This window comes from Protopterus annectens, chromosome 11.part0 (assembly GCF_019279795.1).
Source record: "Protopterus annectens isolate FY-2018-M chromosome 11.part0, PAN1.0, whole genome shotgun sequence".
Taxonomy (NCBI): Eukaryota; Metazoa; Chordata; order Ceratodontiformes; family Protopteridae; genus Protopterus; species Protopterus annectens.
The window spans coordinates 1,116,373,330-1,116,388,780 of record NC_056745.1 but is presented as its reverse complement, the minus strand read 5'-3'; the positions used below and the strand labels follow the sequence as shown (position 1 = coordinate 1,116,388,780).

The 15,451-nt window shown below is 36.7% G+C and overlaps 1 protein-coding gene across 1 annotated transcript in view; it reads left to right on the top strand.

Annotated features, from left to right (window-relative positions):
- Positions 1-15,451, top strand: part of B4GALNT3 (beta-1,4-N-acetyl-galactosaminyltransferase 3) — a 539,452-nt gene that overhangs the window by 499,040 nt on the left and 24,961 nt on the right. The window contains exons 16-17 of the mRNA XM_044087281.1: positions 13,592-13,745; positions 13,988-14,114. Of these exons, the coding sequence (XP_043943216.1) occupies positions 13,592-13,745; positions 13,988-14,114 (281 nt within the window). The remainder of the gene's footprint in view (positions 1-13,591; positions 13,746-13,987; positions 14,115-15,451) is intronic.

The window sequence follows — 15,451 nt, the reverse complement described above, 5'->3', positions numbered from 1 at the left end:
AAGAGATCTAATGATTTACAGCAATGGTCATAGTGAAGTTAAAACTCAGAACTGACAGTGTTAATGAATGCATTATGTCTTGTATCATACCTCTCAACTGTCCAGATTTTCAATTCATATTTTTGATCTGTTCCTTATAAAATGTGTGGTTTTCTAGCTTATCACTGACTCTTGAAGCCACTAAATAATGGAAAACATTTGAGTATCAGACTTCATATCCTCCACAAAATGCATGCTAACAAAACTTTTATTTTAGCAACATCCTAAACTTACAAGAGCAATATTTAAAATGTGCCCCTATTTTTTTTGCCTTTATCCCGCCATTATTTTTTGGCTTTGTCTATATTTCGTGTTCTAAGAGGTTGAGAGGTACATAAAGGTTATATTAGTTGTACAAGGGTGAACTGCTGTGCGGTTTATTATTTGTATGGTAAGGGGGCTGTGTGGCAGGCTGGGTTAAGTGTAGTTTTTTGCTCTAAAAATTTTCCAGACAGAGTTGTAGAGTTGTTTACCACGACTGTTGTTAAAACTGCATTTGCCCAGATTTATAGCAGTCTGCCATAGTGAACTCATAAAATAATTGAGAAGGGGTGGTTCTTTTTGACATGTATGTCAACTTTTGAGCAACCGCCAAAACAGAATATTAAAAAATAGCATGTTCAAAAACAAGAAATACTTACACTGACAGTGTCAAACAAATAAAAGTACCAGAAAGTTTTTAAAATACCAAGTTGTAAAGTGCTTCACTTTAGTATATAGCAGACAGTCACAGGAGAATATAGGATAGGACAGGTGTCAAGAAGATAATAAATATTTAAACAGTGCAACTGTCAGAGATCAGGATTTTTGTTAAAAACTTAACTGACTACAAGTATTTATAAGGGTAAACGTGTCCTGTTATCAGGAAGTGGAAAAGGAGTCACTCTCTCCTTTGGAGTAAGTAGCTGCAGGTAGAGTGTGAGTGTGTGTGTTTGACAACATGCAGGAGAGAGAAACTGTACGAGAAGAATTGTACTAAGACAAATAGAAGAAGGGCACCAGTGAGGAGATCCAGCGATTCAAGCTAATTAATTACTGGATGTCAGTGAAGGGCATTATGTTAGAGAAGAAAAGGGAAGGAAAGGGGAAAAAAGGTAAACTTAACAAGGACTAGAAGAAGGAAAAACCCAACGGAGATAAACCCTAAACCAGAAGATCCAAAACGTCAAACAGGTAAGCCTCTTGCTGGCATCTCCTTGGCCGTTAAGTTTAAATGCGCTCTCCTTTTATTTGATGTTTTGAAAGCTGTTGGCAAAGGTTTTTTTTATTGACATGTGGAACAAAATTGTACTTTATATGTGCTTGTTTCCTGCCAGGCGCAGGTGAGAAGGGGTATGTTGTCGCTAACAACCCATTGTATCTGACTGAGAACCTGGCAGTGTGCATATGTAAAATGATAGGTACTTATTAATGGAGGGGCCTTGCCAGTATGAGTTTTGTATTCACTGCAGGCAGAAGGGGTGCTGGGCACTACGACTGCCCCCCCCCCCCGAACTGAGTTTAGTGGCCGAACAAGAAGTTTGCGGTTTTGGTGGGAGTGAGCACACACTTTACAGTTTGACAAGAATTAAGTTTAGTGTTAGGCATACTGCTCACTTATACAGTTTCAGTAGCTGAAGTCTTCAACAGACCCACTCCGAGTCTGGGCAGGTTGTACTTTGGGCACAGGTGCAGTGGGGCTGGGGACTCTAAAACTCTTGACTAACAAGGGTAGGTGAAGTTGTGGCAGAATGTATAGGTTAAGAAAAAAACTGTTCCCCTGTCAGTTCAAGCGGGTTGCCAGGCTCTGACATTTGTCTTTCATTGGGATGTTGCTTGCTAAGATACCTCTCAGTCTGTCAGAGCAAGAAATCTGGACAAAGCCAAAAATAATATTGGAACAAAGGCCCAAAAATAGAGGCAGATTTTAAATATTTTTCCTGCACACTCAGATAGTTGCTAGAGTAACAGGTTTTGCATTATGTATTTTTTGAGGGATATGAAGTCTAAAATTCAAATGTCTGCCATCATTTATTATTATTTAGTGACTTCAAGCTTCATATTGGTATCCCACAATTCCATTGGAGAGTGTGGGATTATGCATGCAAATTTTAGTTTAATAGACATCACAATTTTTGGCCAGTTGTACCTACTTTTCATGGGCCTTTGTCCAGATTTTTGATGTTTCTAGGTTGAGAGGTGTGATCACTGCATTGATCTTGATAAAATGGACCATTTCAAGCTTGTTGCCTTGTAGGGGATGGGATATGAACGTTCTTCAGTTTGAATAACTTATTGCGTGTATGATAGAGAAGGGAGGATGTTATCACCCACAGCCATCCATGCAGATGAGCTAGATTTTTGAAAAGTTCAGCGGACATAATGTTTTCTTCAGAATATGTGGACCAAAAACAAGACCATTTTAAAGAAAAAATTGTGAATTTCTTATATTACTGTTGGTTTTATTGACGAAGAGTGATAAACTGAAGCAACTCTAACATGGAGCCTTCTGGAACACCTTGGGAAATTGTTGTGGGTAGAATTCATACAGCATATCAATGTGCCACTCGTCCATGTACTGTTTGAGCTAGGTGAAGAGAACATCACTAGCATTGTTCTGTGCCACCCAAAGATTTTTTTTCCCCTTAACCTGTAGGATTTGCTTAGGGGCTCCCTTTCTTGCACATCATTGTCTCATTTCTCCTTTTCATGGAGTACAATCCTCACGTCATCAAGCTCAGAAATGACACAGTACAGCATTTATAACACTTGTTAGGATGCTAACAAATGACAAGCTGTACCAGTTATAGAATTAATCGGGATGCTAACAAAACTTAGTCTATCTTGCGGACTTTACTCTGGCTGCCAGCTGAAAAATGATTTACCATATGGCATGTATCCTTTGAGCTATAGCCCCAAGCTGTTAAAGATAAACCAACCTATATCACACCCAGATGTGTAGCTAGGATGGGACAAAGGAGGCAGCTGCCCAGTGAGCAAAGTGCTGGGCAGCCTGATCAACAGAAACTAATCAGTGTTTGTTTCAGTACTGGCATTTGGATGTTGATATTACATTTACATTGAACAGAGTTAGTGTGCCGTGTGTGGCAAGTATAAACTGTAGCATCTACTTGCTTTGCTCTTCAAGTCTCAGTAGCTTTTTCTTTTTTTTTTTTTTTTTTTTGTCTTCAATTTTAACAAGTTGAAGGGGTGCCAGATCAGGGGATTATCTGCAATAGGGTATATTATCTTGTTCATGCCCTTATATATACTTTGATCTGTCTGAAAGCCTAATGTCCCTTGCCAGGAGTTCTAAATAAAGTGCAAAGAACAGTGCTGAAAGCGGACGTCTTTGGCCTGCTCCTGTCTGCAGCTCTGTTGGATCTAACAGTTCTCCCTCCATCCTTTGAAAAGGCTGTGGATCCTGTATATATTTTAAGCAGTATTTCTATCCATGTTTCTAGGAACTCCAACTGCTTTAACAAATCTTCCAAAATTTACAGCTTACTTTATCAAAGTTTTTTTTCTGCATCTGGACTTATTGACATTAGTGTCAGTCTTTTATTTGCAACATCTCTTTGAATCATCAGTATCCTTTTAATTTTGTTGAACATCTATCTTCCTTCTACAAAGCCACATTCATCTGGTGCTATTATTATTATTTGTTATTTACTGACATTTGTTGACTGGGAAAGTCCATTGGGTCAGAAACCCATTTTCCTGTGCAGGCCTGGGAAGAAAAGCTCCACAAAAAAAAAAAAAATATATATATATATATATATATATATATATATATATATATTACAGAGTACTTTAAAGATAAAATAGGCAAACAGCATAGAATTTGTAACAAAAAATTACATTGGCTATTAATGTATAAAATACAGTACATTAACATTAAAAAGCATTCAAATAAAATAGTAGTTTTGATTCAAGGTTTGTTTGTGTCTTTCGGCTTTTCCCGGTTAGGGGTCACCACAGCGGAACTCCGGTCCGCTAATGATTGGCAGTTGATTTTTTACGTACCAGCTTGCCAGGCCTGACGTGCAACCTTCAACGAAGGTACGTCCATTCACGCATGTCTCCACGCAGAAGACGCTCTACCTGAGAATCGAACCGGATAGCGTCTTACTGTGAGGCGACAATGCTACCGCAGCACCACAAACCGCGGTAGTAGTTTTGATTCAAGGTAAACAGTTATAATAAATACTTAGGAGGTTCTAGACATTGCCCAGGAGTAGGTTGAGAGATTAGAAAATGTTAGTTAATATAGAGAAAGTTCTTAGTCATTTGAGAAATGTTAGATAGTGAAGGAATAGTAAAAAGAGGAGTAAAAAGTATTATTATTAGCTTCCTTGCCAGAACTGTCATAAAAGCTTATAATCACGATTTAAAATCGATGTAGGTCTGTATAATTCTGGATCTGTCAAATCATCTTTTTCCTCTTTTGGAATCACTACTTTTACAATATTATGTCATGGGCAGGGAATTTTTCCACTCATTAAAATATTATTGAACAATTTTCCACAAACCTTTATTATTTTGTCTTTTTTATGTTCTACACTTCTTTTGGCTTACTGTGTGGTCCCAGAGTTTTTCATTTTTTTGTGCCATAATGGCTTCTTTAATTTCCTCGTACCTTATTCTTGCTATTACCAAATGCCTTTCATTAATATCTATCTTATATAAGTTCACTTTTCTCATATATTCCCTTATTTGTCCATATCCTGCCCACATTTCCTATCCAGCATGTATAGGCTATGACAGTTTAATAATATGATGTCATTATCTTCTATATCCCTCATGGCTCTGTGTCTAGTTTGCCTGTGGCTCGGTTTCATACTTTTATCTTCTCCATTTATTGATACTGTACAATGAAACTGTTGGATTGATATGATATGTTTTCAGTCTCTTTCTGTAACAGTTCAGGTTGCTGCTGCTGGTGGTGGTAGTATGGATTCTTGTGCGTCTGACACCCCTTTCTGCATCTTAGGAATCCTGGAAGGTCTTGAATAGATGCCTTTTCTTCCTTTTAGCATTCTTCTGTATTCTCCTCTGATAAAATGTATATTTTCCCTTTATTTTATGAATAATAGCAGTTTCTGGTTGTTAACCTTCACACAGTTCCAGAATTCTGAATGTCTCCTGCCTTCAGATCACATAATTTCATGGAGTATTTTAAGATTCCTGTTTTTGCTGATTCCTTACCTATATTTCTTTAACTCGGCCTCAGTTCTGTGGCATCAGTGAAGAAGATGAAATGGGTAACTTACTCTTTAGCCTTCTTCTCATCCATTTTAGAGGTTAGCGATTGAGTCACTGCATTTGAGTATTCTTGAATTTCAAAATGGTGAAATGCAGGCGCCTTAGCTACTGCAACTCCTCATTCTTATCAACATTTCACTTTCTGACTGACTGTCTACTTGTCTAATTTGCTCTGGATGACATGGTTATAACTATATATTAATACTTCTAATTTTGTTCAGACATTTTAATCTCATGGCTGATGTAGTGTTCCATTTTCCAAAACATCTGATAGCTTGAAATGCAGATTTCAGTGCACTAACTACACTTGCATATCAACTTGATAATTCAGGTAATTTGTAATAGTAATGAACATCTGTTAAGGACGTGGCTTCTTTGAACTGAGCCATATCCATGCCTGCTCTGCTCTTTGGACACCCCTGTAGAGTATAACTTGATATTTCTTCTTGTAGATTGTTCTTGTGGTATGAACTGCGTATATTACAGTTTTGTAGCATTTGGTTTGTGATGACATTCCTGGCTAGTAGAATGTAACTTTAGCTTTTGACCTGAGCTTTAGTATTCTTTTAAGCATTTGTTCTTTCCTTTCTTTTAAGCATTTGTTCTTTCCTTTCTTTTAAGCATTTGTTTTTTCAGTTGGTTATATGTTATACTTTTGTCATCTTTGAACATTATGCCTTGGAGATGACTTGAATAAATGTAAAACTGAATTTTCTCTGAAATTATGATCTTTGTAGTGGCCGACCTTTCAGTGTGACTTCTTTCAGTGTCTGCATTTCTAAGTCAGTGTCAGTATATCTCTGGCATATTTTCACTTTTCCTCCATCATTTGTTACTGTGGTATTATCCATAGATTTTCTACTACTTCTAGCAAATCTTAATTCTTTTCTGGTAAATATGCTTTACACACAATATACGCTGTGTGTAATTAATTCATTGTCTTGTCTTTATTTCACTTTGCATTCATACTTTTTCAAATTGAAGAACATCTGTAGTTTCAAAGATGACTTGTACAACAGATACTTTCTGAATATGTTTTGAAAGTATTTGCAGTCTGCCATTGCTAGTATGTCTTTGCCCAAAGTCTACTCATAGAATTTCTCACTGTTGCTAACAACTCATCCTCTAATTCTGAATATTTTTCTTGTGTATCTGAAAATGTTCTTTATCCATGGACAACTGATTTGTTTCAACTGTATGATCGCAGACCCTATCCTATTCTGAGATGCATCCATTTGCAACACAACTGGCTTTTTTACATCATAAATGTTCAATAAGTAAGTGCTTCTATTACTCGATTGTTGAGCATTTCTAAACTATTTTTTTCATAGTTTCATTCCCAGGCTATACCGTACTCCATTAGCTTTCTAAAAGGCATACGTATTTCAGACCTTTTGGAACTTACTGTGCAAAATATTACATCATTCTGCTAAATCTTCTCATCATGTTCTAGCCTGAAATGTCATATTCCCTGAAGTCAAATGTAGACTCCCCCTAATAACTTGCCAGTATAACACAAATGCACAAAAAATTCAAACAGATATAAATAAAATTTACAGATTTGTTCTGCTTGCAGATCTACAACTCATCACTGCCAACTCTTGCAATACTCCACTTAGTTTTCTGTTAATGAAAGAGACACCTTATTATTCAGCTGTCTGATAAAATAGTGACAACAGAACAGTACCCCCCCTTGAGAGCAACAATACAAATTAAACAACAGTTGTGCCATAAAATATGTGAAAGAAGCAGCCATAATTCGCAACAGACCCTACTTCAAAGCAACTTCAGGGGGAAAGAGCATTTTCTGAGTTTGGCCCTGTCAGCTGGAATAACTTCACCCTTATGTGAGAAAATAAAACTTGAGAAGATTTTATTGAAGGAATTTACATGCTCATACTACAAGGAAAAGGCTAGTCTGTGTGTCTTGTATACTGTCAGTCTTCATTTTAACTGCACAGAAACTAGTACAATATTATCAAACTTCTACAAGTAACTGTAAACATTCCAGCAAAAAGCCTCATGAATAATACTAAAATTGACCATATAAGAAAATAAAAACATACCAACAGTCTAAACAAACGCAGGCTTTATTTAATAAACCTGATAAACTCTTAGGAATGAAAGTGCTTACCAGATTTATTAAATAAAGTTTGTGTTTGTTTAGACTTTTAGTATGTTTTAACTGTAAACATTGCAAATAAATTTAAATTTGTATTGCTATACAACTAACTGTACATATTACAAATAACTTGTATTTAAAGTTGTTTTGTTAATTTTTATTATTCATTTGCATTGTCTGTTTTATACTGTCATTTGTGTTTGCTCTGTTTGTGTCCGAGTCATGGCTGAAAAGGGCCTGTCGATCAGTTCACATATCTGGGCTGACAAACTGTAAAATAAAATAAAATCTCATTAATGTCTGTTTGTCTTCTGGCTTTGGCACTTGTACTGTTGTTCTGACTTTAGTTTCAGTCCTACTGATTTTAGAAAGCAACCCACATAATTTATATTTATTAATTTTATTTTACAGTCCCACTTATTCAGTGTAAAATTGCCACAGCTGCAAACTGATTATGTTTTTATCTGTTCATTTCCTGCATCGGTCTCTTATGTTCTTCTTTTGTCTAATAAATCATCAGTTGTGTTCATAATACTGTGTAAGCATTCATTTACCTTGTACAAGAGCAGTACCTCTGGGACTGATGAAATACTTAAATAACAAATGAAGCCTCAGGAATTTGTTTTCATAATGGTATACTAAATATGTACAACATGGCGTGTTTTTATTCATCCTTATCTGCTAAAATCCATAGTTTGCATCTAATACTGAAAACAGCTTAACATTTGGCATAATTAAGATAGATCACTTCTTCAACAGTTTGAAACAAGTAAAGATGTTGTCTTTTAATCATTTTTGCTTAAGTCTTGCACGTCAGTGTGCATGTGAATCTTATCCTGCTCTGACTATGTTCTGCACCAGGTCTGTTAAGTCTGCTTCTTAAAGGAAAATTCCATGTTTGAACTCAAAAATGATTTTTTTTATTGTACCTTTGTTTTCTCAGCTGTTTGAATGCATTAAAATCACTTTAGGTTTTTCTTATAATATTTTATATGTTTTTCCACAAAGTGGCCAATACGGGGTGTGACATATTAATGTGAGGTTTTAATGTTTTCTTGTCCTGTTCCCAGATTGCATTACAAGTCCCTTTTATATCAGTCATGCTAGACATAAGAAAGTGATGATGTCTTCCTAGTCCATTGGAATACAACGATAGCAGTGTTAGTTACATGCTTCTTGCACATCTTGTGTAGCAAGAGTGCTTGCATTTTATCCCTGAACGACCATCATATTCATTTCTCTTAGTGTCTGTTATAAGCCTTCATAGCAATCTTATATCTCCAGCCAAAGAAATCCGTGAAATTCCATCCTTTTTGTAAGGATTGCCGTTTTGTTTAGTCTTATGCTATGAGCACTGTCAGACCCTGCCCTACACTCGTCTTGAAGTGTCATTGCAATCCAAAAGTTGTTAACCAACACTTGAAACACAGTGGGTTCCTCTGCTGACCATTGCTTGAAACAGTTGAAAGTTTTGTTATCCTGAATGTAGGAGAAATGTGCTAATGTGCATGCTATTTTTGCTTGGAGTATTTTATTAGCCGAGTACAAAAAGTACAACTATCCATCCACAAACCCTTTTTCCCATTTTTTTGCACATGGGGTTGGGGTGTCACTTCAACAGTGACAGTCATCTAGAGCCATGGTTTACACCACCGTGTGGCTAGCCGTGCCACAATAGTTCTTCCACACCACTCATTTGTATGCACACACACACCTGCAGCCAATTTAGAGTGCCCAGTTCATCTACCTCATGTGTTTGGAATGTGGGGGGAAAGTGGAGCACCCAGAGGAAACCCACGTAAACACTGGGAGGACATGCCGACTCTGCACAGAAGGCATCCGAGCCGAGAATTGAACCAGGGAACTTCTTGCTGTGAGGTGACAACACTATCTGCTGTCTCTAACCAATGTTGGAAAAGCACAAGAACACCAAAAACTTCACAAACCACAAACTTATGCGAACAGTTCAAGGATGAGTTCAGGCCAGATGCAATCTGTGATAAAATCCACCGAGTCTTTATTAAATAACTCCAAACAATAAAAAACAGTTAAGCGCTTTCAGTTCTAGTATAAAGAAACAGCTTCAGAACTAATCTACTACTAACCTACCAATGCTCTCTAGTAAAATATTCCGTAATCAATTAGGTAAATCAGTTAAACCCAATTGAAAATTAAAGGGTCCCTGAACATTAACCATGTAAAATCAAGTTAAGTTTGTTAAACTTCTTTTAAAATACACCATGATGAATTCAAAAATCCTAAAGAAGCACAAATACATAATATTTAAATGAAACAATATTTAAACCTTACATACTAGTTTACATTAAGTATTAAGAATATAGATATTGATACAAAATTAGGTTGGGCTGTACAAAAGGCTAAACCTCAAAATGTTTCAACTTTAATAAACAATTTATAGAACATGAATCATTTAGACCTGGTCATTTCATAGCATTTAATAATAACTGCCATTTTAGCTCACATTTGTCTAAATGTTCATTCACAATAAGTCAGGGATCGTTTAGTTTTCAAATGGGTTTATTTGATTCACTTAATTGATTATTGAATATTTTACTATTTAAGCACTACTAGGGCAGTACTAGATTAGTTCTGAAGAAGTTTCTTTATACCAAAAATGAAAGCGCTGAACCGTTTTTTATTGTTTGGAGTTATTTAATAAAGACTCAGTGGATTTTATCACAGATTCCTTCTGGCCTGTATTCATCCTTCAACTGTTCACACAAGTTTGTGTTTCGTGAGCACTATCTGATGTGCCACTGTGCCGCCCTTGTACACAAAATACAACTGTCTCTTCTTGAAGTTGTATTAGATTTTTTTGAGCTGAGGCACAAATGTTTTCTTTCATACATTACATTTCCTACTTCTGTTGCATGGCTACCCCTTGATATGTTAAACTACAACATACTAACACTTTATCAAATCCAAAATCTTTGACTAACACTCCTTTCAGTAAAACTGTTGAAGTTACAGAAGATACCAGTTACAAATGGATCAGCATAAAAAAAAGTGATCAGCCATTAGGGTTGCCATCTTTTGAAATCCCAAAAGAGGGATGATGTGACTGAAACTTGAGATTGTGCAGGACTGATCATACCATCATCAAATAAAAAATAATTATTTTCATTATCAAAATAGAGACTCTGTGATCAGTAATGCTGGTTGTTTCTGCTATGTTATAAGATACTAAGATGACTTAAATGAAGTTTCAAAGCTTTCTATTACATTTAAAAAAAAAATCAGCAAATTTATTTTTCTCATAAAATATCAAAACATTTGCTACTTTTCATACCTCCCCCACCAGAACAGAACTGCCAAAATCAGTACTGCTATGCAGAAAAAGAGACAGGTGCCTACCCTATCGACTGGTTGCACTAATACTGGCTTTCTTCCTCTGTGCAATAAAAGTAGTGGAAACAACTTCACAACACTTCTGTTTTATAGCAGTTGCTAACCTGCTGACATCAGTAGGACTAATGTAAGATGGCAGGCAGTCCTGACAGGGAGAATTACAGATTTCCTTGTGTCAGTGCTATGTCAGGCAAGCAGAGAAAAATTCCTCAGCCAAAGTATGTGAAAGGATAAAGTAAAAAAAAAAATGGGTGGACTTTCAGTTTGATTCCAAGGGAATGGAAGTTTCATAAAGTACAAACAAACAGGTTTCTGGTACCTGAACAATACTGGAACCATATTGTGGGGAGAAAAGAAACATAAGGGTTGAGTTAAATTATAGAAGAGAGTGGAGTTTTCTTTTAATGGCTGTTAGGATTTCAGTTAAATAAGGTCTACTCCTGATAGTTCATTATACATCACTGAAGCATATATTACTGGTATAGCATCTGAATGTATTTAAATATGATTTTCTGCTGGCATGCTTCCCAGCCTGTAGGCATACAAGATAAGTATGCTGTGGCACTGCAGTGTATGTGAAATTATTGTATGACTTTGTCTCTGTTAGTGTATATATTTAAACTATGCCTGTATAGTGTGAATGCATTTCACCATGTCCTATGTCACCAGAAGCCAGTGACTGAAAATACTAAACAAATTGACTTCCTTACTAAGTACTACTACTTAAGAGGATATTTTATATTCCACATTAAAACATATGTAAGGGTAGCGTTTAGTTTGTTTGCTGTTGTCATCAAAGGCAATCACAAAACCATCTTTAGTTATATTATAAAATTCAGATGTAACACCGAGTACTGCTTTAACCAGATATGAAATGTATGTATTACTTATTCTGATCATAAAGCTGATGCCAGATTCCACGTTGGTAAAATCATCTGCCAATTCTATTTCCCTACACTCCCCATCCTTCCCAAATTACCCTAGGGCATGCTTTATTTTCATCTTCTAAAACTAAAAAAATACTAGTTCAGTAGCCCTATAGGTCTTGGTAACATCTGCAGTTCTTCCTAATAAGTGCAAAATATAGCCTAGCTCAGTCCTTTTGAAACCTGTTCAGCATAAGACTTTCCTCTAGTTTTTGCACCGCAGACACTTGGAGAGCTGCCATAATGGTACCACTACATATGGACAATCCCACCACAGATCCTGGTAATTTTATCCTCCTCATTATCATCTGTTAGTCATGCAGTACGTTGGTATTGAATTGATAAACAAAGGTAGAGGAGACATAGTCCTTTGATCCAAATAATTTTTTATTGTGAAAGGCAGATCATGTCTGCTCAGCCTAGCAGATATGTTTGGAAGGATTACTGAGTTACCGAATCTCTGGATGATTGTCACCCCATCCATGCTGAAACTTCTGTACTCCAGCAAGAGCTTGACCAGGCCAGTGCCTGAGCTAATGATCATGAGCTCAAACTCAATAGCAAAAATTAGGGTTATTGTATTTGGGAAATCCAACTTTGCAAGCTCTTAACATGTAGAGAATACCTCCCCCTTAAAACTAACACAGCCTTTAGAGATCAAGGCACATTTTCAACAGTAAACTGTTATTCAGTCAACCTGTATCAGTCATGCTTACAAAATCTTTCTATTTAGCAATTTCCATAGGCATCTCTGCTAGATCCAAGAAATTATTAGTTCTTCTGTTTGTATCACTCATTAGGCTTAGCATCGAATACAATTCCCCTTCAGAATGCCTCTCTCCAATCATCTTTTCCAAACAGAAAAAAATGTGGCAATTTCTAACTAAGAAAATGATTGGACTGGTTCTCCTAAGCTTCTAGAGAGATAAAAAGCCTTGTCATTGTACACCGTCTCATACAAACTGAGCATGGTGATCTCTACCTGAGCTTCCAGGTTACCAAACAACCCTCTTTTCTGTATTTTTTTCCTTCTTCACAAAACTGGTTGTACCATGAATACCTTCATCAAAAACCTGAACCTTCATTAACACATGTACAAGAATCTAACTGTGTGCTTCCCTGTTTTTGGAACAGGATCCCTGTACACAGCAAACAAAGTAACATCCTATGTACCTTTAGATCCACTCTCAGTCAGTGGATGAGAAGTGTCACATTCACCCCTGAGGTAGGTGATTATAGCTCTCTTTGACTGGGTGTCTAATATGTCACAATTTCACTTTGCTGTGTGGCTAAACTTCTCAAATGGTCACATATGCCACAAGCCTATTAACTGCCCATTAACTCTGAATATATGCACAGAACTTTCGTGTTCACACCTTTCAGCCCCAATGCTTTAAAATTGTTTAATGACATATTGCACTCTCCAACTCTGTCTTTTAAATTTGCAGTTTATTAATTTGAATTTGCTTTTTGGCAATCAGATTGCTTTGTTACACTGATTTTGTATTTGTGACTTCACAGCACAATCTCTTTACATACTAACAGTACTTCGATACAAGTTGTTTTCATGTTTTGACTCAATAATGTGCAAATTCTTTTGAATGCTGTTATGTTTCCTTTTTATAAAAATGTGCAAAACAGTTCTTTCTACTACAGCTTTTGCAAAACTAATTAAACTCTAGAAACTTATTTTCTCTTACTTAAAGCAACACCTAGTAAAAAGGCTGTTTGGGTAACTGTTAATTAGCATTTACACTTGGCCTAGGTTTTCTGTAGCCTTTGATCTTGAAAAGGTACTCATGTTTGAGATGATATAGCCTTTGCATATGTGAGGGTACTGCTGCTGGTTTAAAACTAGGTCAGCATTTCTAAGACTGTATTTTTATTGCAGGATGACCACAGTATCATTTTCTTATGTGACCTTCACATGTATTTCCCAGTCAACATCTTAGAGAATGTCCGGAAGCACTGTGTAGAGGGCAAGATGGCCTTTGCTCCCATCATAATGAGGCTAAACTGTGGAGCATCTCCCCAGGAACCTGATGGTAAGTGCATGGCAGCAGGTGTTATGTATGTGTTGAATGGGCCTTGGGGAGGGGGGGTCTTTTAGTAGCCGATTTATTTTTAACTCATTCTTACAGGTGCACACTCGATTTCTAATTTCCATGGTTTTAAGATATGCATAGGACATGTTAGAAAACTTCATAAACTGAATAGGATGCAGATGACTATATTAGATCTTTGTAAAGGATTCTGTACTAGATGATCTCTTGTGTTTGATTTAAAGGATTCTGGGAAGTCAATGGGTTTGGTTTGTTGGGAATCTACAAATCTGACCTGGATGCAGTTGGCGGAATGAATACACAGGAATTTCACGACCGCTGGGGTGGAGAGGACTGGGAACTACTGGACAGGTGAGTGTCTGAACATAATAAATCGGTTAAGTTTTTTATTTGAAAATAATTGCATATCATTGATTGTAGCAGATAGAGGATGACTGCATGACTTACCTCATAGGAGTCTGAGTAGGTGTGGGTAGAGGGTTGGCCTACAGTGGTGCATATTACTGATTTTTTTTAAATAAAAGGTATTTTACAAATGGTACACATCCCACTCAACCTTAAGATTCTTTTGGCCTGTATAGCCTTGAACATACAGTCTTAAGGTTGTTTGAAGAGTTAAACAAAGATTAACCAAAGAAACAGGAGGAAACAAGAAAATGGTCTGCTTTGCAAATTATTTTGCCTAGCCCATAACCTTAAAGCTGTACACCATATCTAATAACCCCTTTTTAAAACAGCTATGAAATGACTGAGGTAGCATGCATTACATTACACTTATCACTGCAACTTGACTATACTATGCGTGCCATAAGCTATTTACATCAAATGTGAAACTTTTTTACATTATCAAAGCTCATTTTCAATAAATTAACCTTCTTTGTGAAATCGTACTTAACACTGGAACAGTCCATTTATCCGTCAGTTTTCTTCACTGGTCGGCTGTGTCTGCAGACTTTAACTGGAATTTCTGTACTGGGCATCTTTTCTTGATTTTTGGACAGTTTTTGCACCACTCAGCTTTTTTAGGAGACTAAACTTCATGAGTCTGTCTGTACAGCTGTTGCAATTTTCACAGTCTGCTTTCCTGCATTGGGACTGATTGTAAGAATTCTGGGTACTCTTCCTCTTGTAACGTTGACATATTTGGCTAGTACCAGTGTGCAGTTTCTTACACGCCGTTTACCCTCTTTCCAGCACATTACTTGGGGTTCTACTTTTGCTGTTTTACCAACTACTTCAGCTTTAGGCTGTTTACTTTCCCATGTTTTTTGAAATTTTGCTTTATCTCCAGCTTAGAGATGTGGTGATCTTGCCCATGTCCACAGTAAAAGTAGTGTGAAGGACTGGAGAGTAAACCGCTGCAAAACAAAATCAAAGGTCTTTGTACACCCATGTCCACAGTAAAAGTGGTGTGAAGGACTGGAGAGTAAACCGCTGCAAAACAAAGTCAAAGCTCTTTGTACACCCATGTCCACAGTAAAAGTGGTGTGAAGGACTGGAGAGTAAACCGCTGCAAAACAAAATCAAAGGTCTTTGTACGCCCATGTCCACAGTAAAAGTAGTGTGAAGGACTGGAGAGTAAACCGCTGCAAAACAAAATCAAAGGTCTTTGTACAGGGCTCCTGTGGAGTTATATAATATGTTGCTTAATCTACAGAAGTATGATCTGAAAGTATTTTGCAGAGCAT